Below are 26,861 nucleotides of genomic sequence, written 5' to 3' on the forward strand. Positions count from 1 at the left end.
GTTGTGCAGAGCTTTTCAGACAACCAGCGGAGCGTAGCCTTCCACACCGAGTACACAACGCCCCTCTATTCAAAGCGGCTAGTGCCTCAACATTCTAAGATCTAATTTAACAGCGCAATATTAATATGTATACACTACATGTCAAAAGTTTTAGACACCTACTCATTCAAGGGTTTTTCTTTATTTGTACTATTATCTACATTGTAGAATAATAGTGAAGGCATCAAAACTATGAAATAACACATATGGAATCATGTGGTAACCAAAAAAGTGTTAAACAAATCAAAATATATTTTATGTTTGAGATTCTTCCAATAGCCACTCCTTGCCTTCATGACAGCTTTACACACTCTTGGCATTCTCAAATGATTGCCTCGCCTGGTTCACCAACTACTTCTCTGATAGAGTTCAGTGTGTCAAATCGGAGGGTCTGCTGTCCGGACCTCTGGCAGTCTCTATGGCGGTGCCTCAGGGTTCAATTCTTGGACCGACTCTCTTCTCTGTATACATCAATGAGGTGGCTCTTGCTGCTGGTGAGTCTCTGATCCACCTCTACGCAGACGACACCATTCTGTATACTGGCCCTTCTTTGGACACTGTGTTAACAACCCTCCAGGCAAGCTTCAATGCCATACAACTCTCCTTCCGTGGCCTCCAATTGCTCTTAAATACAAGTAAAACTAAATGCATGCTCTTCAACCGATCGCTACCTGCACCTGCCCGCCTGTCCAACATCACTACTCTGGACGGCTCTGACTTAGAATACGTGGACAACTACAAATACTTAGGTGTCTGGTTAGACTGTAAACTCTCCTTCCAGACCCATATCAAACATCTCCAATCCAAAGTTAAATCTAGAATTGGCTTCCTATTTCGCAACAAAGCATCCTTCACTCATGCTGCCAAACATACCCTTGTAAAACTGACCATCCTACCAATCCTCGACTTTGGCGATGTCATTTACAAAATAGCCTCCAATACCCTACTCAACAAATTGGATGCAGTCTATCACAGTGCAATCCGTTTTGTCACCAAAGCCCCATATACTACCCACCATTGCGACCTGTACGCTCTCGTTGGCTGGCCCTCGCTTCATACTCGTCACCAAACCCACTGGCTCCATGTCATCTACAAGACCCTGCTAGGTAAAGTCCCCCCTTATCTCAGCTCGCTGGTCACCATAGCATCTCCTACCTGTAGCACACGCTCCAGCAGGTATATCTCTCTAGTCACCCCCAAAACCAATTCTTTCTTTGGCTGCCTCTCCTTCCAGTTCTCTACTGCCATTGACTGGAACGAACTGCAAAAATCACCAAAGCTGGAGACTCTTACCTCACTCACTAGCTTTAAACACCAGCTGTCAGAGCAGCTCACTGATTACTGCACCTGTAGCTCATCTGTAAAAATCCCATCCAATCTACTTCATCCCCATACTGTATTTATTTATTTATCTTGCTCCTTTGCACCCCAGTATCTCTACTTGCACATTCATCTTCTGCACATTCTACCATTCCAGTGTTTAATTCCAATATTGTAATTACTTCGCCACCATGGCCAATTTATTGCCTTTACCTCTCTTATCCTACCTCATTTGCACATGCTGTATATAGATTTTTCTACTGTACTATTGATTGTATGTTTGTTTATTCCATGTGTAGCTCTGTGTTGTTGTATGTGTCGAACTGCTTTGCTTTATCTTGGCCAATGACTATAATGCAAATGATAACTTTTTCTCAACTAGCTTACCTGGTTAAATAAAGGTGAAATCAATTTAAAAATGTAAAAATATATTAATATTGTTATGAACGTTCTCAAGCCGCCCTCTACCGGAGGCGCCATACTAGTGGTGATAAACCCAGTCATTCTGGTCAGAAGCTAACTACTTTTTGCCTAAATTACACTATATTGCCTGGAAATACGATGACATTGCTAAAGTAGTCAAATATTTAGTACGAAACAACTTTGCCAGCGTTATCATGTCGTCAAAGTTACTTTAGACAGATGGCAATGTTGTCATTAGCTAGAATGTTCATCAAAAATAGCTAGAAATGCTAACGTTATCTAGCTAAAGTCCGGTGGCCTCCCCTCAATTTTAGCTAGGTAGCGTACACTGCATCTAAAGTCAATCTGGCAACATCAACATGATGACAAAAGATCTTCCTACTAATTATTTGCCTCCTTTTGAATATCATTGTATTTCCAAGCCACTTTAAAACACAAATGTCGCTCTACAAATAACACTATCCATAATTTAAACATTGATGGTGTTATTACAGATGACCAAAAATGAATCACTAACTACTGTAGCAATTTTTATAGGAAATTGTATAGATCTACCTTCTCTCAGGAATCGACAGATATGTTTTTTGACTCACTGAATAATGTTCACTATATCAGTGATATAGAATCTAAACAGTGTGATGAACCCATCATAGTTGAAGAGATTATCGAGTCTATCAAACATCTAAAAAAACAATAAATCACCAGGTGTCTAGTTAAATAAAGGTTAAAAAAATTAAAAGTATTGATGGAATTACGGCAGAACTGTACAAGTTATTTTCTTAAAAAGTAGCACCCTTCCTACTTGAAGTATTTTTAGAGAGTATTAAAAACAATGTTCTTCCTCTTACAATGAGTCGGGGTTAATAACATTGATACCTAAACCTAAAGAAGAGGTGCTGCTCATCAATAACTGGCGTCCAACGCGTCTTCTTAATAATGACTATAAGATATTAGCCTTACTACTTGCAAAAATAATTAAAGAAGTCCTGGGACGCAATCATTGATGAAACCCAGTCTGGCTTTATGAGGAACAGACATATTTCTAACAATATCCGACTAGTATTAGACATACTTGACTACTCAGACCTAATAACCATGGATAGCTTCATATTATATTTAGATTTTTATAAAGCATTTGACACAGTGGAACATCAGTTCCTCCTTCCACTTCTTTGATAAATTTGGCTTTGGGGATTTTTCTGTAAGGCTATTAAGACTATTCGAATAGTAACAGCTCTATCAAACTCAAACATGGCACCTCACCTAGATTTGAGTTGAAGAGAGGAATTAGGCAAGGTTGTCCTATCTCACCGTATCTATTTTTATTAATCACCTAATTTCTTACAAATTATTTAAATAATAGTCCTGTACAAGGTATTTCCATAGCTAGTAAAGAAAGTATTATAAGCCAGCTGGCTGACGATACTACACTTTTCTGAAAGACGCTAGTCAGATTCCCATATCGATCAATGTAATAGAATCCTTTTCCAAAGCATCTGGTCAATGTCTTAACATTAATAAATGTGAACTCATGGCTGTCAACGATTGTGTGACACCCTCATATTATGATTTTCCAGTGAAAGAAGAACTTACATATTTATGCATAACCATTACAAAGGATCAGAAGTCTAGATGCTTACTAAATGTTAACCCTCATATTAAAAAAAACCCAGAAGAAGTTAAATCAATGGCTACAGAGGGACTTATCTTTATAAGGAAGAATCCTAATAACCAAGGCTGAAGGTATCTCTAGACTAACATATGCCACTCTATCTTTATATCTTGACGGTAAAATAAGCAAAGAGATAGACCAAGTGCTTTTCAACTTTCTGTGGAGAAACCGTACCCATTACATTAGGAAAACTGTTGTAATGAACACTTATGAGTATGGTGGGCTGAATTTTCTGGACGTTACTACCTTAAATAATACTTTTAAGATCAATTGGATAAAACAATTGCTAAGAAGACACACTTCTATGTGGAACTTTATTCCTCATCATGTCTTCTATACTTTTGGTGGCCTTAATTTCATGTTGGTTTGCAATTATATTATTGCTAATTGTGAGGCTTATTTGATCTAATATATATTTCGTAACGGTTAGGTTGTTACAAATGTACTGATATAAGGGGACACGTGCAATTTCGTCAACTTTACAAAAAATGACTTTATATCGAAGTTGTGCCTGTTGTGATAGAGATAGACAGAGTACTCATCATGGATATACCCTGTTTTAGCATGGAAATGGAGGGAATACCTAGTCAGTTGTCCAACTGAAAGTATTCAACTGAAATGTGTCTTCCGCATTTAACCCTTAACCCAACACCTCTGACTCAGAGGTGCGGAGACTGCCATAATCGACATCCATGTCTTCAGCGCCCGGAGAACAGTGGGTTAACTGCCTTGATCAAGGGCAGAACAACAGATTTGTACCTTGTCAGCTCCGGGATTCAATCCACCCCCAATCCAACGTTCTTATAGACGTGGTCATTGGGGGCTTCCCTATTTTAAAGTAGTCACTGGGTGGTGCAATCAGCTGATGAAGAAGGAGAAAATGTACTACTTTAAAATGGAGATAGCCACAATGACGCTGCCTATGCTGCCACAGACGGTATAATGCACAGATACAAAGTTGAGTCCTCTATATATCTCGATGGCCTGTTGGTCATGCCCCTATCTGCCATCTCATTGGCTAGAATGGTCCCACCTGATCTTTCCTCCTCCCTCCTGCTTTCCATATTTGATGACATGTTTTTCCATTGTTAGAGCAGTAACTCAAATATATTGTCAATATAATAGACAATCTTTGACAATGTCGAGTATCCTTTCCGGAATCTTCTTGACTATTTGATCCTTGTCATTTGACCTGTATGAAACGTTGAACGATGCAGCTAGAAATAAACGACATAGTACAACTGACACGCAATAAACCCCGGCCCTAGTGCGAACGAACGGCTCTTTTTGAACGGATATTTTTGGTGAACATCGGGAACCGAATCGCATCGGCGAAAAAGCCGCTCATTTGTCTCCCCGATTTGCATAGTGCTTCTACGGCTTTTTGAGTTTTAACGTTTTTCTGCAAATAAATTACAAAATCATTCTCTAAAGAGGGCGAATCCTCACTGCAGAAAGTATAAACATTGAGGAGAGCACGTCAATCTGGTCAACAATTATTCCATAATCTGACAATGGCAGCCTCTATTTTGGGTTTTACACTAGATATTAGAAAAATGTTCATGGTTTTATGTCGATTTTTAAGCATTTTGAACGAAGAGCCATTTGGGAGCCAAATGAGCCGTCTCTATTACGTCAACGGAGCCAAATGAGCAGGCTCACCAAAAACACTCGGAATGTTCATCACTACCCAGACCCACTGGGTTTGCCAATCTACTGTACATTTCTATATGCAACGTTCAAACTAGAAGGGTACCGAACTAATCGAAATATGGGCGAGAGATTAGAATTGATCTTAACTGGGAAAACGTAATGAGGTGTCAACATTGGCTATCTACCTATATAAAAGAGAACTAATTCAGATATGTACAATGTGTATATACTGCTTTGTTACATCTAATGTGTTGCGTTACTGAATCAAATTACCCACGAACACAGACAGAGAATGCGCCTATCTATGGAACTTTACGGTACAGCCATACCAGCAGAAAGGGATAGTTCGATGTGCATGCATTTCCCATTGAAAAGCTTGCAGCTACTTAAATCACAAATGAGAATGCCCCGTCAATGACAATTATTTCATACACATTCTGCAAATCATATATTTTCATGCACATCGTGAAGTCGCTTTTGCACTGTCTTTAACAATAGCATTGTGTGCAGTGCATCCTAGCTAGTTGTCTAGCTAGCTAACGTTAGTTGCAAAATAAACCCACCCCCCCTTCCGAGAAGAACAGCGCGCGACCAAAACATGGCGGAGTCAGAGGAGGCTAAACAAAAATCTCAGGTGAAAATATGTTTGCAAATAATGAAGGCATTATTGTCTTATTAACTAGCGACCCATATGTTTCTGCTCAGCCTTGTTGCAGCTAGCTTCCTGGCTATCTTGCTAGATTTTCCTCAAGTGCATGACTATGTCGCTTAACGTTACAGTAGTTAGAGCTAGCTAGCCATGTAGCTAGGTTAGCTATTTTAAGCTAGCTAGATAGTAGTGCTCGTAGAATAATCAACCCTCATATCAATACGGGGTTCCAGTGAAGATGATATATCACAGTTCTGTCAAAAGTATTATGAGTTTGCATCCCTGTGTGAGTGTAACGGCTTATGTCATGAGGTCCGAAACGGTATGGCAGGCCAGGGTCGCTGGTTCAACCAAGGCCCATTGCGGCTGTTTGTGTAGCTACTACAGCACTGTCCAGAGGTGTGGGTCCTCATGACACAGGCAGGAGTGTGCTTACTCTGTATGAAATATGGTTTCTGGTTCAAATCCCAACCAGACGATTCCCCCTCTATTGCTGCCCTAGTACGAATAATGTCATAGCTTTCTACGCTTTCTATATCAGACCGTATACCACAGGTCTGACAAAACATTTCTGTTTAGTGTTATAATTACGTTGGTAACCAATGTATAATAGCAATAAGGAACCTCGAGGGGTTGTGGTAGATGGCCAATATACCACGGCTAAGGGCTGAATCCAGGCGGTCTGCGTTCAGTCGTGCATAAAGACCAGCCATTAACTGTAGTATATTGGCCTTAAACCACACCCCCTTGGGCCATATTGCATGAATATATGGTATTTAGCAGAAGCTTTTATCCAAAGTGACTGCCATGCATGCAAAAAAAATTCCCTTATGGGTGGTCCCAGGAATCTATCCTGGCGTTGCAAGTGCCATGCTTTACCAACTGGGCTAGAGAAGACCACACATTTTTATTACTATTATTATTTTTTATACCCTATTTTCTCCCCAATTTCATGGTATCCAATTGGTAGTTAGTCTTGTCCCATCGCTGCAACTCCCGTACGGACTCAGGAGAGGCGAAGGTTGAGAGCCGTGCGTCCCCCGAAACACAACCCAGCCAAGCTGCACTGCTTCTTGACACAACGCCCCTTAACCCGGAAGCCGGCCGCACCAATGTGTCGGAGGAAACACAGTACACCTGGCGAGTGTGCATTGCGCCTGGCCCGCCACTGGAGTCGCTATTGTGTGATGGGACAAGAACATCCCTGCCGGCCAAACCCTCCCCTAACACCGGGCGACGCTGGGCCAATTGTGCACCGCCCCATGGGTCTCCTGGTCGCGGCCGGCTACGACAGAGCCTGGACTCGAACCAGGATCTCTAGTGGCACAGCTAGCGCTGCCTTAGACCACTGCGCCTCTCGGGAGGCCCCAAGACCACACTTTTTAACCAGTTGTCTCCTCCCACAGCATGAACTCCGGCTGTCCAAGGCTTTTGATGAGGCGGTGAAGCTCTCAGCCCCCACGGCTGGTGAGTCCCAGCGACAACACACTCCCCTGTCAACAAGATCTCTTTGGAGCAGCATCTCAACCGGACCAGTCTTTGGAGCACCCGAACCAGTCGGACGGCCTGACGTCGACCATGATTTTAGCAGTGACGATGAAGGGAATGTATTCCCTCACATCTCTCATCCTACCAGTACCACCTTCTCCCTAGCTGGTCTGGGGGTGGGCCAGCCAGAGGATGAGCTGGATGGGGTCCCTGTGTTTGGGGCAGATGAGGAGGAGGAGTGGGACATAGCCCTGCCCAAGGTGGCACTGGGTGATGTGGAGTCTGACAGAGAGTCAGGCGGACGGCCGGCTGGATCGCCTGACACACAACGTGCAGAGACTCAGGATGATAAAAATTCCACTGACAGATTCCTTGATGCAGTCTCACTTTCCAATATTAGAACAGGTTAGAATGAAAACATGATGCCTAGTCTGACTTGGCCTGTGACGTTACTCCTCATGCATTTCTTACTTCTCATCACCAATATAACTTTTCTTACTTACATTTCTTAGGACAATTCCACTCAAAAACGTGGTATTTGTTTCATTAGTCCACTGTTGATACATTCCCAAAATGTTTTATGCAAACTGTATCAACAGTGGACCAATGAAACAAATAACAAAAATCGTTTTTTTTTGTGGCATTTTCCTTGAACTTAGGCCTACTTCTTGTGCATTGCTTAACAACAATCATTCTTTTGGCAGCTTCTGAGGTGGCTAGTCAAATGCAAGGAGAAAGCCATCTTTCAACTAACCTATCTCAGTCCCCTTCACCAGATAACAGCTTGGGTAAGACTGCAAGCAAACTTGCCCTGCTAGTTATAACTATAGTTTCAATAAAGAACGTGATTTAGGACATTTCCACGCTCCATTCACATGGTATGCACATTATTAGAGCTGTGATGATTATATTAAATGGCATTTTCTCCATTTCTGTCAGATGGAGTAAGACAGAATCGGTCTATTGCTGGGGGATCCAGCCGTCAAGAGGTCTGTATAGTGTATGACCTTAGTATACCGGTAGTGTAAGTGGTGAGGGGCAGCAAGAAAGAACTGGCGGAGAGCGCGAGAGATTTCAGCATAATTCCCTTTTGCGGAATGCTGTTATGAACATTTTTGTTTTTTTTTGTCACCTTTATTCATCTATTTCGTCCCTTTGCCCTGACCTCCAGAGGTCAGAGAGTGTGTTCCAGAACCCAGTGGTAGGGGACAGAGAACGGCCACCCATCTCTCCCCCCATGAACATCAAGGATGAGCCCATAGATGAAGGATATGACTGCGCCCTTCTACCCTCAACACGGGGTATCAAGGAGGAGCTGGACAACACAGCTCCTGAGGTCAGCAAAGGCTCCCATGCCCTGCCTTAATGTCCCCTTTTACAACATATGGATATGATGATTCTGTTATGCTATATTATTGCTGCTATATTATTATTATCATAAATTCTTTGTTCTTATTTGTTGTATGTTACAGGAGGTGCTGAGGATCAGTTCTGTCTTTTCTGTTAGTGGAGGAAATGCGTATGGCTCGCCCACTGCTGCTCCCCAGACCCCCACCTCCATATTTGCACCAGGAAGAAGTCTAGTTCAACAGGGGCCAACGATGACCCTCAGGAGCCTGGCTCCAGTGCCCCAGCCACCCCCTCCCCAGCCCCAGCCCCCTAGTGGCTCCAACCCAGCCAACGCAGTGCGTGTGTCCTGCTCGGGCTGCTCTAAGATCCTGCTGCGCGGTCAGACTGCCTTCCAACGGAAAGGATCCACCCAGCTCTTCTGCTCCACTGTCTGCCTCACTGGGTTCACCCTGCCTCCCATCAAACTGAGAACCTGCTACCAGTGCCTAAAGTGAGTCACTCGGCTACTGACTCACTTCAACTTTCAATCATTCTGCTATCATCTGAATCCCGGAGTTACTGTGGGGGTGCACCAAATAACTTCCCCCTTTGCTCATAGCTGTATTGATGTTTATAACTCTTTAATCTGTCTATAACTCGTTTATAACTTTTAATTTCTTCAGGGAGATCGAGGACCCCAAGGATGTAATCAGTGTGATTACAGACAATAACCTGAAGGATTTCTGTAGTCAGTTCTGCCTCTCTGTGTTCAACCGCAAGAGGAAACCAGGGACTATTTCCATGCCTTCTTTTCAAGAGCCCACCGCCCCGACGTGCAGTATGTGCAAGAAGAGCGACATGGTAAGTGACAAAACAGACAACCACTGGTTTGACTAGTTCACTCTCATTTCTAAGTCAACCTCAGGTGAGGTTACATGAAGGAAATGTTTGATTTGACCATCCTGCCTGATTTGATAACCCCCCCATCTCAGATTCAGCACGAAGTGACTCACCAGGGCTCCTTGCACAAATTGTGTAGCGATGAGTGTTTCATGCGCTTTCGCTCCTCCCACAACCTGGTCATAAATGTGTGTGAGAGCTGTGGCGAGTACTGCGCCAGTACTGACAGGAACTGCCGGTCGCTCCGAGTAGAGGGTGTCACCATGAAGTTCTGCAGTCGAACCTGCATTAGCACTTTTAAACGAGTAAGTACGCACAGTCAGGTAGTACACACAGACAGTCCTCCATAGAAACCGGAGTCCACTTTAAAAAAAATGTCTGGCCTTGGTCATATGTACTCTTAACTTCTATAAGGTATATTCAGTGGAGGATGGGCCTCCCCTTCGAGTCTGGTTTCTCTCAATGAGTCTCTATGAATACATTATTGATATTATACACTTTTGTCTCACTGAGTTCCCCTGTCCCATCTCCGCCATCATCAAATGTCTTCTTCTTATCAACTCTTTCCCATTGTTCCTGTATGGCAGACGACCACCAAGGTAATGCCGTGCGGTCACTGTCGTGATCTAAGACTCATGTCTGACATGGTGGAGAGCACTGATACGGATGGCAAGGTGGACCTCTTCTGCAATTCCGTCTGTGTCAATAACAGCCGGCCGCAGAACGACCTGTCAGGTAGCATTGACTTTACCATTGAATAAGCGGAAGTCTATAAATGTGTTTTCATTTATCAATATTGTAGGCCATATGTTGTCTGAAATAGTCTGAAATATGTTTTTGACTGGTATAATTTTTTCTGGGATGCATCTGCATGTCGATTTAGTCCAATAATTATTATTCAGAGAGTGGAAAAAACCCTGCAGTGGATTCGGTCGGGATTTATTTTCCACTAGCCAGCAAACAATTTCGTGTTTCAACCAATATTTTGCCATGAAATTGTTTTTACATTTCATTTGCAGTGGTATTAAAAAAAGTTGTCACACACAGGAACGGCATTCCCTTGTACCTACTGCAAAGTGAAGGCCGTCTCTCAGTACCACCTGGCCATGGTAGACGGCAGCATCCGCAACTTCTGCTCTTACACCTGCGTCAAGACTTTCCGGGTATTCGTTGATTAATTGTCTAAATGGATCAAACAGACTATGTTACATATGATCTGTGCTTTCTGTGTGTGCATATTAGAGACGGTTCAGTCTCAGTCAGGTAGATTTGAGAGGGATTTTGTGTTTTTCAGCATGCATTTAGGTTCAGGTTTATTTGACAATTGTACCAAACATAAAAAACGCAGTGCATACAATACAGGTCAAATTGAAAAGATACCAATCAGCCTATATACAGTGGGGCAAAAACGTATTTAGTCAGCCACCAATTGTGCAAGTTCTCCCACTTAAAAAGATGAGAGGCCTGTAATTTTCATCGTAGGTACACTTCAACTGTGGAGGAAAATAAAATCCCGAAAATCACATTGTAGGATTTTTAATGATTTATTTGCAAATTATGGTGGAAAATAAGTATTTGGTCACCTACAAACAAGCAAGATTTCTGGCTCTCACAGACCTGTAACTTCTTTTTTTAAGAGGCTCCTCTGTCCTCCACTCGTTACCTGTATTAATGGCACCTGTTTGAACTTGTTATCAGTATAAAAGACACCTGTCCACAACCTCAAAACCGTCACACTCCAACCTCCACAATGGCCAAGACCAAAGAGCTGTCAAAGGACACCAGAAACAAAATTGTATACATGCACCAGGCTGGGAAGACTAAATCTGCAATAGGTAAGCAGCTTGGTTTGAAGAAATCAACTGTGGGAACAATTATTAGGAAATGGAAGACATACAAGACCACTGATAATCTCCCTCGATCTGAGGCTCCACGCAAGATCTCACCCCGTGGGGTCAAAATGATCACAAGAACGGTGAGCAAAAATCACAGAACCACACGGGGGGACCTAGTGAATGATCTGCAGAGAGCTGGGACCTTAGTAACAAAGCCTACCATCAGTAACACACTACGCCGCCAGGGACTCAAATCCTGCGGTGCCAGACGTGTCTCCCTGCTTAAGCCAGTACATGTCCAGGCCCGTCTGAAGTTTGCTAGAGAGCATTTGGATGATCCAGAAGAAGATTGGGAGAATGTCATATAGTCAGATGAAACCAAAATAGAACTTTTTGGTAAAAACTCAACTCGTCGTGTTTGGAGGACAAAGAATGCTGAGTTGCATCCAAAGAACACCATACCTATTGCATCCAAAGAACACCATACCTAAGCATGGGGGTGGAAACATCATGCTTTGGGGCTGTTTTTCTGCAAAGGGACCAGGACGACTAATCCGTGTTAAGGAAAGAATGAATGGGGCCATGTATCGTGAGATTTTGAGTGAAAACCTCCTTCCATCAGCAAGGGCATTGAAGATGAAACGTGGCTGGGTCTTTCAGCATGACAATGATCCCAAACACACCGCCCGGGCAACGAAGGAGTGGCTTTGTAAGAAGCATTTCAAGGTCCTGGAGTGGCCTAGCCAGTCTCCAGATCTCAGCCCCATAGAAAATCTTTGGAGGGAGTTGAAAGTCCGTGTTGCCCAGCAACAGCCCCAAAACATCACTGCTCTAGAGGAGATCTGCATGGAGGAATGGGCCAAAATACCAGCAACAGTGTGTGAAAACCTTGTGAAGACTTACAGAAAACGTTTCACCTCTGTCATTGCCAACAAAGGATATATAACAAAGTATTGAGATAAACTTTTGTTATTGACCAAATACTTATTTTCCACCATAATTTGCAAATAAATTCATAAAAAATCCTACAATGTGATTTTCTGGATTTTTTTTCTTCTCATTTTGTCTGTCATTGTTGAAGTGTACCTATGATGAAAATTACAGGCCTCTCATCTTTTTAAGTGGGAGAACTTGCACAATTGGTGGCTGACTAAATACTTTTTTGCCCCATTGTATAATGGATTGTACAGAATACATAATGTTTTTGAATGTGTTCTCATTTGATGTAATGTGGTAGGAGGCCGAAGGCAGCCAGCTTCCCCCCCAACTGGGCCAGATGAACGGCGGCTCCTCATCCACTGCTCCTCCCATGGTGTCTCCGTACCTCCAGACCCCTCCAGCACCACCCCAGGGCTACTCCCATCCTTACCCCCCATCCTGGGTCCCCACCACTGGCCGCCCGTACACCCCAACCCAGACCTCTGCTCCACCTCTACCCTATCGAGCCGCCACAGGCTTGGCTTGGGCCTACGGGGTGGGGCAGCATCAACCAGGGCCACCCATGGCCCCCTCCTTTACCTCCGCCCCCAGTGGACCTGTGAAACTCTCCTGCCATCAGTGTCCTCAGCAGTTCCGCTGGAAACCTGAGCTCTATGAGTACAATGTAAGTACCTCTCTCTTGATCCTGTACCTTGTTTATTACATTTGAAGTGTTATGGGAATGGTCGTTTTGTGATAGGTATTGTAGTGTTGTCTAATAATGCTTTTGCGATTGGGGTTGTAGTTTTATCTCTAATGCTCTTTGTCCTCCTGGGCTTGTGTTGTGTTCCTTCAGGGTCGCACCATGCAGTTCTGTTGCAAACTGTGCTGTGTTGAGTTTAAGAAACGGAGTAATATCAAAGTGAGGTGTGAATACTGCAAACTGGAGAAGGTGGTCAAAGAAGTCATCAGATATGACCTCATCGACCGGCCCTTCTGCAGTGAGAGTGAGTACCAAAGACCCTTTCTCTCTTTCTCCTAGTCCTTTTTTGACAATTTATGCCATAAATATAACAATGATGTAATCATTTGTTTTGAGTATAATATTGTACATTAACCTGTCTGTGTGGGTGTTGTAACAGGCTGTAAGCTGCTCTTCAAGCACGACATGAAGGGGCCATGGCGGACGTGTGCCTATTGTGCCGACATCAGCCCCAAGATGATCCACAACCACTTTGGTGGAAGGATGCAAGAGTTCTGCAGGGACGCGTGCATGTCCAACTACACTGTTCTCTTCTATGAGGTCAGAGCCAGAATAATTTTTATGCATGTTGACCTCTGTATGTAGCAAGCATCTCAGAGTAGGAGTGCTGATTTGGGATCAGTTTTGCCTTAAGACGACAATGAATAAGACTGCAGGGACCTGATTCCAGATTAGGACTCCTACTCTGAGTCGCTTTATGAATACATGCCCTGATCTCTCACTCTCTTGATTTGATTACCTTACAACCACTTCCCGGAACATATCTATGTAGTCCACAAATGGCTGAAGCCCTTTGAATTGCTGAACTGTTTGCTGTCCTTCTCCTACCCAGATGGCTAAGTGTGAGTGCTGCAGACGTCAAGGGAAGATGAGAGAGCAACTGAAGTGTTTTGGGGCAATTAGGCACTTCTGTAACCTGGAGTGTGTTATTCAGTACTGCTATCAGACCTTCCAGCTGCACCCTCGGACTAGCAACGGCACCACTACTACACAGGGTACTACTAAATCATATACACGTTTCTCTTGAAAACGTCTACCTGGTTGGATGACCTATCGCTGCATCTCAGTTTAATGACTGCCTTAGGCCTACTACTCAACATGTCTCCCCTCTTTCCTTCCCTTCTTTCTCCCCCTGTAGGCCCGTCCCAACCTCTGTTCTCCCTTTCCAAGCCAGCTCCTGTCATTGCTGATGTTGTCTCGTTGGCCACCTCTCCTGCTGGCCAGCCCCATGCTACGGCTGCCACTGCCCTGACTGGTAGCTAGTACACTCATTGAGAACACTGGCTAACACCGAACATGGTTAAGACATTTGTGAAGAAGTGGTCGATTAATATAAGCTTTTGTAGTTCAGACTGTTTTTTCTTTTGCTTGTAGGAGCTCTTCCGACGTCGAACTCTCACGGCAAGAGCCTTGGCGATGCCAGCACCCAGACGGACGCTATGAGGATCTCAGCCCGCCGTCGGATCATGAAGAACAAGGCCATCATCTGTAAACCCCTCATGCTGGACCAGGAAACCAGCTGCCCGATTCCGATGCAAACCGCAGAGAAACCAATGGCACCCATGGGTAAAACAACAGACCGACATCCAAAACATCAGAAATGCTAACCTAGTCGCTGATGCCTACTCTGCGATTTTTATATCTTGATTCTTTCAATTATTTTAATATTTTTGGAACAAACTAGCTACTTTTTAAGATGTCTCGTTCATAAAGGTATTAATAATATCTTCATTATATTTCTATGGCCCCACCCTTCCACTGAATTTGTAAATCAGACCTTCCACTACATGTTCATAGTACGACCACTTGGTTTAAAGCGTTAGTAAGGATCTCTGATTGTAGGCCGTCATTGTAAATAAGAATTTGTTTTTAACTGACTTTATTTAAAGGTTAAATAATAGCCTCTCTCGTTGTTGTTGTAGGGTTCACAGAGACTGGGTTCACGTACACAGAGAACGGGGAGAAAGTGCGGGTGGTTGTGATGCCCGTTCCTGTGCCAGTCTTCATCCCAGTGCCCATGAACCTGTACACCCAGTACACTCCTGTGCCCATGGCTATCCCCGTGCCTGTACGTTTGCTCTGCGTCCTCTTCTCATGCCTACATCCACTTCCTCTTTATATGCCTTTTAATAGATACTTTATTTTCCACTTTTCAAAGGGAATTACCAGGAAGTACCCATCCCTGGTGGCCTAAACACTCACATGCCCCCGTGTCTTGGATTGTTATTCTTCTGAGGACCCTACTAATACCCCCACCATGTGTGTTCTTTTAATGATTGGTTAACTTGGCTGGTTAAACCATGTTCTGTTCTCTGTGCCCTCTGTCCAGGTGCCAGTGCCCATGGTAATACCCTCCTCATTAAGCCGTTCAGAGCTCAAGGACAAGAAAGATTTTGTCGCATCTCAAACCATGGCCGAGCAGGAGGACGAGGAGAAAGACAAACCTGTCTCCCATGGAGGTGAAGAGAAAAGTTTGTACTCTGAGCTGCGGTAGTGTGTGTATGGGAACGTTACTGTCTAACTCTGTTGCTTGGCACATCAGCCGACTGCTGCTTTCTTGAACGGGTCTCTCTTGCATTTATCTCAATATTTAGACTAACCTGTATTAATAGATAAACACTGTTAGAAAAGCAACCTTTTAAATGAAAATCACTCTGGTGGAGGATCTTACTGAAGGGTTAGATAACATGGTGTCTGTCTGTGTGGTGTTTATCCACAGACCAAGGCAGCGCCTACAGTGGAGACCTGGAGTCTGAGGCTGTGTCCACCCCCCACAGCTGGGGTGGAGAGGATGAGTCTACATCCAACCCCCAGAGAGGGGCAGAGGGTCCTGTCGAACCCCCCAGCACAACATCCTCCCCCAGCATGTTGGACCTGGAGGCTGACTACCCCCCTGGTAAGAAAGGCTCTGAGAATAACAACATAGCTACATTTATGTTCCAAAGTTTTTTATTGGGTGAAAAATATTTATTCAACCTTTATTTATCCAGTTAAGAATCAGTTATATTTGCACTAGCTAGGTTTCCATCCAATTTGCGACAGATTTTCATGCGAATATTCTAGAAACTGCGCATAGGAAATATGTAAATTTTCCCACCAGTTGTATGTTTCTACCAAGTTGACTTGTTGTGGAAACAATTAGTGCATGATGACGTAGTGCACACGAAATGTATTTTTCGCTTAGGTTTTCATGTACTGAATAAAAATCAAACGTTTTTCTCATCCCATTTTCAACTCTACCGATAGTTTTGTCACAAATTGTTGAGTTAAATAGCAAATGTGTCTACTCTGGTCTTGGCACCTGCTCTCTAGCCAACATCTCTCAGATACAGTGCGGGTTGTCTAGTCTACATGAGATTATTATGGATAAACTGCAGTCAACCATCGATCATCATGTCACCAGAATAAAACCCTCAATATTTATTGGAAAGTGGCGTCAAGCTCATCACCGTGTACGTTCACCACCCTGTGAAGTTCATCATAACTTATTTCATCTGTAGCCTAACTGCATGGTTTCCCGAGTCGTAGTGGGAGGACCCTACACCATATCATGGCGTGACTCCAAGTTTACTTCGATATGACGGTTATTATATCAATATTTGTGCATAATGGAGTTTCCACCAACATTCCCCGCCAATTAATTTAACAGACGCAAAAAGATCCCACCATGTCGAACGAACAAATTATCTGTCGGGCATTTGGAAAATTACACCGGCACTTCCTGTTTCCTTCACAGCTGTCGTGATTTATTTTTATACGATACTCGCATAGAAACTGTAGATGGGAACGTGGTTATTGATGAACTTGCCAATTCCCACAGATCACATTTGTATCCCCTGTGTAACTGTGTATTCAATGCTGTTTCAGAGTCGTTTGATCGTGCTGCAGTGAAGGGACAGAGGCTGACTGTACAGGCCACAAGACAGAAGAGACCCAAAGATGGCTTCCCTCCCAGAAAACGGGTATGTCTATACTGTAGTCTGCATCCCAAACGCTACCCTATTTATTTTATAGCGGGGTTACTGGTCTAACGCTATAGGTAACATAACTAGTTAGGTCACATCAGCACCATTATTACTATTGACTGTAATAGGGTTTCATTATTACATAATGATATCAGAGATATTATACAGTAAAAGCAAGTTGTTTCTCCTTCCACTACGTTGTTTGTCCAAACCTTCATCCCTTTCCCTTTCTGTATTGCAGAGTCGTAAGCAAAGTGGGACTATGGACATGGTGGAGCAAACTGTTTCACTCCCTCCTGCCAGATCAAAACTCCACCACGAGTATGGGGTGAAAGCCTGGAAGAATTGGGTCCTGCAGAGGAACAAGCGGTTTGACTGTGAATTTGCCAAAGATCCCTGTGAGTCAGATTGATTGATTTTAATTGATTTGTTAATTAAAATGCCTTGCAACATCTCAGATGCCATGCCCAGATGAGTTTAAAATATGCTAGCAGTATTCATGTACAGTACCTCTGTGGTGTTCAGTGGCCATCTTTCTCGCTATGGCAGCTAAATCCATGGTTCTCTAATCTGGTTTTCTGTGCCCTTGTCTCTCCTACGGCAGCTCCATCCATGGTTCTCTAATCTGGTTTTCTGTGCCCTAGTCTCTCCTACGGCAGCTAAATCCATGGTTCTCTAATCTGGTTTTCTGTGCCCTTGTCTCTCTTACGGCAGCTAAGTCCATGGTTCTCTAATCTGGTTTTCTGTGCCCTAGTCTCTCCTACGGCAGCTCCATCCATGGTTCTCTAATCTGGTTTTCTGTGCCCTTGTCTCTCCTACGGCAGCTCCATCCATGGTTCTCTAATCTGGTTTTCTGTGCCCTAGTCTCTCCTACGGCAGCTAAATCCATGGTTCTCTAATCTGGTTTTCTGTGCCCTTGTCTCTCTTACGGCAGCTAAGTCCATGGTTTTGAAGGAGGACGTGTTGCAGTGTAACTCCTCTGAGCTTAGTTATGGCCTCTGTCGCTTCATCAGTGAGGTCCGTCGCCCCAACGGTCAGGCCTACCCTGCTGACAGCATCTTCTACCTCTGTCTGGGCATACAGCAGGTATTGAACCTCCATGTTTATCTTATTCCGTACTATGTTATTCACTGTGGTACCACTTTTTCTGTCTGTCAGTGGCCATACTTAAAATACGGTTCAGTCTAAAGCCCCAGTTATACTGATGTGATGGCAGCTAACACTGTTTGCAGACTATTACAATCGATATTATCTGGACTTTTCCTATAGCAACTTCCCTAGGGGCAGCAACATGAATTGTACTTGCCCCTCTGCCAAATATGATATACAGTGCCTAATGCCTCTCTCCCTCACCATCTCTCATTTGGCTCACCAGTATCTATTTGAGAATGGAAGGATAGAGAATATCTTCACTGACGTGCTCTACCACAAGTTCACCATGGAGATTACTATGATGCTACATTTCTGGAGACCTACCCTGCTGCCCAGCGGTAAGAATATTTCTAGTCTTCTATAAGTTTCTTCTTCTAAGCCTGTCGTATCCCTTTAAAATGTAGGAATAAGCGTCCCATCAACGGGGCAGTTGTAAATCATGCAGCGCCATGTGTCACGATCGAAGATTTTTAGAGAAACAACAAATGTCGGTACATATAAGTGTCTTATATCGGCTGAAAGCTTAAACTCTTGTTAATATAACTGCATTGTCCAATTTACAGTAGCTATTACTGCGAAAAAATGCCATGCTATTGTTTGAGGAGAGCTCCTAACAACTAAACACTTTTTTCACCACGATAGGTTTGATAAATTCACCTCTGAAGGTGAAATGTGTACTTACATTCTGAAATCTTGCTCTGATTTATTCCTCAGAGATCCTAGAACGTAACCAGACTTCACTATATCATTAGGAGTGTAGTATATCCTATAGGACACCAGATTTGGTCAGAAACCAACGCCTTCATGGCGCGCCGATGACGTGGGCGGTCTTCACTTGATTGACTGTAACTTTGTCAAATAAGCACCAATCGGGGTCAAACAAAGCTAGCTAGATAGCCAATGAGCTGTGCTTTACGGAAACCCCATATGTCGCAAAATGTTGCTGCTAACCTTGTGCAACAGCAAGCCTTTTCCTTTTATACAAAAATTACAAGAATATGGAGTGTTATAAAAACTGGGTGTTTTGCAAATGTTGAACTTGTAATATGGCTACTAATACTAGAAAAGCTAAATCAAAGTCCAAGTATAAAGATTTGACAATATTCTTGCAGAAAAATTTAATGTAAATGTCTCTTGTCACGATTTGCCCAAATGTACCTGGGTGACTTCACACTAAATGTCATGTAGTTTGCTCATACTTCAAGTTATCCGTCTGAAACGTTGCACATACACTGCTGTTATCTTGTGGACACCAAGATACCAACCAGAGTGATGGCTAGATTTGGGACCTTTCTGTTGCATTTCAAAGATGGTGGTAAAAAAAAAAAAGTTTTGTGTTTTTCCTTTGTATTTTCTTCTACCAGATCTATTATGTTATGTTCTCCTACATTCAATTCACATTTCCACAAACTTCGAAGTTTTTCCTTTCAAATGGTACCAAGAATATGCATATCCTTGCTTCAGGGCCTGAGCTACAGGCATTGAGATTTGGGTATGTCATTTTAGGCGAAAATTGAAAAGAAAAAAGAGGCCAACCCTACGTTTCTTCTTATATGCCTGTTGTATCCCTTTAATATCGCTGGGACATTTGAAATGCATAAAAAATGATGACCCATACCTCTGACCCTCCCTCCACTGTCGGTCTCTAGGCTACCTGCATTCCCGTGTGGAGGAGGAATACCTGTGGGACTGTAAGCAGCTGGGGGCCCACTCCCCCTTCGTGCTGCTCAACACCTTGCTCTTCTTTGGAACCAAGCTCTTCCAGTTCAAGACCCAGAGCCAACACAGACGTTTGTCCTTCGCCAACTTCACCCACTGTACCAGGCTCACGAAGAACGGCAAGAGCGCCTTCCTGAGGTTTAGGCCTTGTCAGGACACCGCCGGTGAGTTCCGACCTCAATGGTGTTGAAGGCTATCACATTTGATTCTACTTTATTTATCCCATTAGTAGCAATTAAGAAATGCATTGCCATATCCCAAGCAATAACAAGCTCCATAATGCGCTAGGTTGTAGGTTGATTTGTGTCACTTTGTGTAGTGTATCCAGAGCTGCTAGCTTTGCCTGCCAAGAGGAAGCTGGATGAACAGGATGGTGACATGGAGATGCCTGAGAACACTGAGAACCCACTACGCTGCCCTGTCAGACTCTACGAGTTCTACATCTCCAAATGGTGAGATTACATAAACATGTTTATTCCTGCTATATTTCACTCTGTTACTGTACATATGACATATTTTAGATATTGATAACATTTTAATGCCTCAATGTTTTGCAGTCTGATAAAGAGAAACGGATAACATTTCTGTAATGGCTGCCTATCGATTCATTATATAATCCTCTTTTTCCTCCAGCTCAGAGTCTGTGCAGAATAGGCCAGGCCTGTTCTACTTGCAGCCAGAGCTTTCATGCCTCTCCAACAGCTCGCTGTGGTACTCTGGCCAGCAACTAGAAGGCGCTGCACTGGAGAGCATGCTAACACGCATCCTGGCTGTACGGGAGGTCCATCTGGATGAGCCTCCACTGCATCATCACTCTACTGAAGCTTCATCAGCCTCCACAGACAACAACGATGATAGCTCGTAGTGGATATAACAGACTCATGGAATGGCTCCCTATATAGTGCAGTGCACTACTTTTGAACAGGGCCCATAGGGCTCTGGTCAAAAGTAGTGCACTATATAGGGGATAGGGTGCCATTTCAGACCAACCATGGACATATTGCAAAAATATCCACAATCATGTAAAGACACTACGATAAGATACTTTTTTGACACTTAATTTAGTCTTTCATAATGTCTTTGTTTCTAGATTCTAGTTTTAGAGGATGAATGGAATCATTGTTGACAAAACATAAAAATACTGTTAATGTTACATTAGTGTCCGTTTGTTTTTCTAAGTTGTTACTATAGCTGAACATTTTATTGTTACTTTCTACTAATCTGCCTTTTATTCTAAGGGCCCACACAACTAATTCCATAGTCTCGATCATCCACTCTACCTAACTAAACCAAGGTGATCACGTAATATTGTACATAGATGTTTTTTTTGTATGGATCCCTCTGTTATGGACTTGAATAAGCAACATGATTATGCAAAGGACATTTCTGTCTGCTCTGCTGTTTGTTCTCTGAAGGGATTAAAAGAAAACCTCTGACTCTGAGAATAAAACTCAGAAACCGATTGAAAATGTTCCTTCACTGTGAAAGTCATCAGCATTTAGATTTGAATAATGATATGTTAAATTGCACCTGGTCCTGAATGCAAATCTGAGTGGAGCTGAAGAGTCACTTTCATTTGCCTTAGTGTATGATTTACTGACTGATGGTTCAAGGTGGGGTTATGTATCTGTGTTGTGATGCTCCTGCTTTAGCAGTGCAGAGTCATGTTGTAGTACAGTACATGATGTATTGATGGACAAATAGAAAAGATAGTCAGACCACGTTCTCGTTGCATGTGCAAAAGGGCATGAGTGGGAGGAAAGGGGACTGTACTGAGAGAAGTGGTACTGAGGGATTGAGTGTGTTGCGCGAAGAAGAGTTTGTGTGGGAGAGAGGAGGCAGATGGATAAAAGATCAAACTGCAGGCTGAATTTTTATCCTCCTGCATCTCTCAGCCAAGCACATTGAAACTGGTTGTATAACAATGCGTTTTGTTTTCTATACCATTTTCTGATTGGTTTCAAGTGATGAAATTTGAAGGATATCATTCTGTCAGTGTCACATAAGATGGAGATCGCAAAGCTGTGACTGTCCTTTTCACCTCTTTAGAAACGTCGGTTTTTCCCCTGCTGATTTCTGTCTGGAGAGGAAATCAAAGCCCATGGCGGTCAAACCTAAATGGAGAGAATAGGGGACGGAGAGAAAGAAAGAAGAAGCAAAGTTAGTCTTTAACAGCTCCAAACCTCTTAAGCCCCGAAGCAGCCTTAGAAACATGGGGGAGGGGAATCTGTAATTGGGTGTGTGTGTGAGAGATGGAGAGCGTGAGAGAGAGGAGGGGGGCGGTTTGCGTTGGTGTTGAAATATTTGTCAAATAATCAGTGCCTGTGAGCAGACAAGGATGATTTACATGGTTTCCTAAACCTGAATATCTTCATTTCAGAAATGCTTTATTTTGGAGCGAAAGCAAGAAAGGGGATGTATTGATCAGCTGCTATGGCGATAACAAGTGTTTGACAACTGACTTCATTATTGATGGGCACAATGGAAGTTGATGACAGCAGAGACAAGTATGAGGAGAAACCAATGCAGAGATAGACGATGAGAAATGCTTTGGGGGTTCTGAATGGACCAGCACAGAGAGAGCAGTGAGTTACCCGGCATCATGATGTTGAAGTTGTGTTATTTTTTGAAGCTGCAACTATTAAATTCCTCTGTTTTTTTGTTGTTGGCTGCAGTCAGAGGAAGCGAGCAATATTGTTCTTTACTATTCCTGTATGTATGACTAAAAATAAATTCCCAAGCTCTACTGTTATTATTGAGAGGAGGCTGTTGACAGATTTTACAGATGACACTCCTCAATCTGAATATTTCTCATTTACAGTTGACTATTGCATGATCAAAAGGAATGAGCTGACATTTTTAAGTTGTCTCCCTGCAACTCGTGTATCTAGTATATTTTAATTACGATCTCTTATTGGACTATTAAGAAAATAAATAAAAAACACTTTTTTTGCTGGTAGTGGAAAGAACACTATGGGGAAGCCTCTTAGTCGACCGGGTTGCTGCAGGCAGAGCTCCTGCTGCCTGGAGAAGAGTGTAGACGGAGATGGCTATAATGAGGACGGTTACATCCCCCAGCGCTCCATCTACGACACAATGTGTATCAATGAACATATTGACCATGGCTCTGCTCAGAACACAATAACCTCCAGGGGAGGCCAGGACAACAACTTCTCCAGCAATGGCAACCTAGGGGTGGGAGCAGGTGCCTGCGTGGACATGATCACATTCGAGGCACGATCACGATCCACGACTCCCATACCTTCGGTAGGTAGAAGGCTGGATGAAAGGGTGATATTTGACCAGCTAAAGCTGGTTGAAGCTGGCCAGAGCAGCCGGTCCCCAGGGGGGTTTGGGGGCAGGTCAGTGTCCCCCAGTGTCTCCTTGATGTCAGCCCCTGAGGGAACTTCCTCTTCCAGTGGCAAGAGACATCAACACCAGCATGATAGCGGCAAGAGAGGGGACAACTGCCGGCAGTCCTGGAAAGTCCTGACACCCCCCAAGAATCTTGAGCATCTAGAACTATCATCTGGTGATGTAATGGAGAAGAATTTCTTAAATCCTCTCTACCTACAACACAGCATGACCTCCCCTCTCATCTCACCCTTCTCTGGGTCACCCCTCTCCTCAGGCTGTCACACCCCTGTGTTCTTATCCCCAGCCAAACCCCTGCCGTTTCAGCAGCATAGCTTCATCTTCGAAGAATCACCCCCCTCTCAGCCTCGTCACCCGCCTCCCAAACCCCCTCTCTCCCAGCTCTCTGTGACGGCCCTCCAATGTGTTCAAGAGGATCTCAGAAGGATAGGAGAAAGAGATCGAGAAAGAGAAAGAAAGAAAGAGAATGGCGTAGAGATTGAGAAAAAAAGGGAGGTATCCCACTCAGTGGGCTCAATGTCTCAAGAGGAGAATGTTGGGGTTTTTGGGTTTACGCCCAGGACCAAGGCACTGGACTCAGCCATTGACAATGATTCTCCCTTCTCCCCAGAGCCAACCCGTGACACTACCCCCCTCATGCTCGATCAGATTTCCCCAGGACCTGCTCCTGCTCGTGCTGTGAGCCCCCAGCCTATGGAATCCACCTGGCCTCGCAGGCTGATTGTAAGGAAGAGAACTGTTAGACAAGGCGGTGCACTCCATAACCTCCCTATTCTTCCCCCTCTGCCCTCCCTGGTGGTTCTTAGTGCCATAGAGAGAAAAAATCTTCCTCGCCTCACCCCTTTTTCTGAGCACCAGGGTAAATTGGTAGGTAGGGTGGGTTACTCCTTGAAGGAGCAAAACCTGGAAAATTGGAGGGTCTACTCTGCAAAAAAAACTCTCCAGAAACAAGAGAAGGAAGGGGAAGAAGGAGAGGAGCCAGAATGTAAAAGCAGTGATGGTGCTGAGTCAAGTGTGAAGGAGGAAGATCCAGAAAGCAAGGAGGAGGAGGGTGGAGCAGGATGTGGTGGTGCAGAGGGGGAGGAGGTGGAGGAGTGGGACATAGTGCTCGGTATGGTGAACACACTGTGGGATGAAGGCTGGGGGGACACAGAGTCTTACACTGGCTCTCTGAGGCACTGGCCTCTGCTCAAACCCCCTTCTGGGTTTGGAGGATCTCACCCACCCTCTAGTGCTGCTTCTGAACTCTCCCTCCTGGAGCTGGAGAGAAGGGCCAAGGAAGTAGAGAGTGAACTTGTGGCACAACAATGTCTGACAGATTCTCTGAGAAAGAAAGCTTCACAGCTCACAGCGGAGCAATCTGTTGTTTCTGTAAGGGTCTCTGAACCTAAGCAGATCAGTACCCAACCCAGCCTGGAACTCCTTGCCATGGGGTGTTCAACAGGGACGACAAAAAATCTCAAGGAAGATGGTTCGCCTGATTCCAACCTGACCTTGGAGTCAGACTCAAGTGGAGTCTTCATGTCGAACCCCAGTCAGACCAGCCAGGAGGACAATGCCTCAGATGGTAGTGACAGACCCTTGACTGAGTCAGACTTGGGGAGCAACACATCTTTGGACCAGGATAAAGATGAGGTGGCATTTAAAGACTGGGGGAGGGAGGAGAGCACAGAGCTCCAGTGGTGCTACCCATCACTCTTAAAGAGCTCCTCTCACTGTGAGGGGCATGGGTTTGAGGAAGAATCACCTTTGATGAAAGAAACCGAAATGGGTGAGTTGCAGTCCACCAGCAATGAAGGGCCTGACCAGGCAGAATTGAAACCGAGGAACAAGAGTGTTCAAATCATTTCTGGCATTGACTCCCCACTCCCCTTATCCCCCTCCAGACATGAGATTCCACAGAATAAATCAGGCCTGGACAGCAGTGACCTGGATCCGTTCGTTACTACAGATAGTTTTGTATACCTGGCTGTGTCTGTGCCCCCTGCTGTCTCATCAGCACAGAAGGAGCACCCCTCTCTCCCTTCTCTGACTGAGTCTACACCCCCAACCTCCCTCTCCAAACACCTCTGCCCCAACATTGAGGAAAGTGACTTCCTCTCAACAGATAGCTTTGTTTACCTAGCAGGTCCTGAGTGTCACCGGCTCGCAACAGAAGGCCACTCTTCTTTCCTTGGTAGTTCCAAGGAGTCTGACTCCTCTGATGACAGCGGGTCCGGAGTGGACTTTGTACTCGGCTCCATGGTTGGAGACAGTGACTGGGATTCTGATGAGTCCGAGTCTGGTCCTAAGGCTAAATCTAAACCAATCAAACAACCAACATGGGATTTGTGGAAGGAGCTAGAGCAGGAGGTGTTGTCTTATCTATTCTGTGAGGAAGTGAAGCCAGTGACCGAGCTAGTGACGGAGGAAGTTCCAGTCCCTGTAACCGAGCAACCGAGGAAGGTTACCTGGCAGTTCAGGGCCGCTGAAGGTTCAACTCGTCAGACGAGTAAAAAAGACACGTTATCCTCTTCATCTTCCTCTTCATCCTCTTCACACTCCTCAACCCACACAGAGGTGTGAGAGGAGAGACACTGTCTGCATCTCAAATGGCGCCCTATTCCCCATTTTGGGATACAACCAGAGGCAGTCTGCCTCATAGTTGTTGATCTCACATTAATTATGACAGCCTTTGTTTTGATTAAATTACAAATTAGTTTTTAGGTTAACACAATTACCAATTTCTGTCATATACTATGGTATCCATGCTTAATTTCAGTAAAGATAGTCCCAGTAAATGCTACCTTAATAACAGCTTAATTCATCGATTTGTATTACCATATGAGCAAAATGTAAGAATTCTCCTTCTACAGTTTTTATTTAATATATTTTTTGTTGCATCAAATAAGTTACATATATATATGCTTTGTCAAGTTGATTGATATGGACATTATGTTGGATTTTCATCTACAGTATTTGTTTGTTCTGATTGTTTGAATGAAAGGTTCTGAATTTAAGAACACATTTGTTTATATATTTAATTCATGAAAAGTGTTGATTGGTTGTTGTATGAAAATGATGAGTGAATGTGGTATATTTGATCATTGCCAAATATATAGTAACGTGCTCTGAACTTAATTTAGCATTGTAAAGCTATGAAATCCTGAAGATGTCTTGATGAAATTAACTATTGATCTACAGTAGCCTACCTTGCTTAGTTTTTGATGGTGAATAATACTAAGTGATGCGTATGGAGGGATCTATTGTAAAGCTTTTGTGTGCAATTATGAGGACTTGTTGAAATGCATAAATGTGAAAATAAATATTTTAACTGTGTCACCTGCATTTTGTCTATTGGGAAAAGTAAGCCCCACAATATTTTTTTTCAAACATTTTTATTTTACTACTGTAACGGTTGGCCATCATCCCCTTACAGTAGATTTTCAGCATTTTGTCTGTTTCAATTTTTACTTGTGCTCTTCATCTGTCTCATATTTCTTATTTTCCTATAAAATAGAAACTGTGACTTCTGTGTATTACATCGTAGGTACATCCAAGGCCGAACTGTTTTTGCAGAAATGTAGGGCTCAGTCTATTTCTGTCCAAATTAATTAGATCATTGTGAACAAGGCCAGAGAGGTGGCAGTAGGTGTGTGTGTGGTGGGGGGCTGTCGTAATT

General features: G+C 43.7%; 1 protein-coding gene across 3 annotated transcripts; it reads left to right on the forward strand.

Moving 5' to 3' along the window:
* The first annotated feature begins 5,444 nt into the window (after positions 1-5,444).
* Positions 5,445-21,287, forward strand: LOC115146037 (zinc finger MYM-type protein 4-like). 3 transcript variants are annotated; one of them, XM_029687790.2, is made up of 26 exons: positions 5,451-5,741; positions 7,163-7,649; positions 7,949-8,032; positions 8,184-8,233; positions 8,416-8,580; positions 8,717-9,084; positions 9,257-9,434; positions 9,566-9,778; positions 10,061-10,208; positions 10,521-10,636; positions 12,546-12,911; positions 13,083-13,233; positions 13,369-13,529; positions 13,822-13,984; positions 14,128-14,244; positions 14,364-14,555; positions 14,912-15,057; positions 15,319-15,448; positions 15,709-15,885; positions 16,857-16,951; positions 17,196-17,352; positions 17,889-18,040; positions 18,330-18,444; positions 19,756-19,989; positions 20,145-20,277; positions 20,459-21,287. In XM_029687790.2, exons 1-26 carry the CDS (start codon positions 5,706-5,708, stop codon positions 20,688-20,690), a joined length of 4,566 nt encoding a protein of 1,521 aa, XP_029543650.1. In that variant the 5' UTR covers positions 5,451-5,705; the 3' UTR covers positions 20,691-21,287. The 3 variants fall into 3 exon arrangements, with proteins under 3 accessions (XP_029543652.1, XP_029543650.1, XP_029543651.1); XM_029687791.2 differs by lacking the exon at positions 7,163-7,649 and having other exon boundaries at positions 5,453-5,741; XM_029687792.2 differs by lacking the exons at positions 17,889-18,040; positions 18,330-18,444; positions 19,756-19,989; positions 20,145-20,277; positions 20,459-21,287 and adding an exon at positions 17,669-17,882 and having other exon boundaries at positions 5,445-5,741.
* Positions 21,288-26,861: the final 5,574 nt, after the last annotated feature.

The sequence above is a fragment of the Oncorhynchus nerka genome, linkage group LG18, assembly GCF_034236695.1.
Source record: "Oncorhynchus nerka isolate Pitt River linkage group LG18, Oner_Uvic_2.0, whole genome shotgun sequence".
Taxonomy (NCBI): Eukaryota; Metazoa; Chordata; class Actinopteri; order Salmoniformes; family Salmonidae; genus Oncorhynchus; species Oncorhynchus nerka.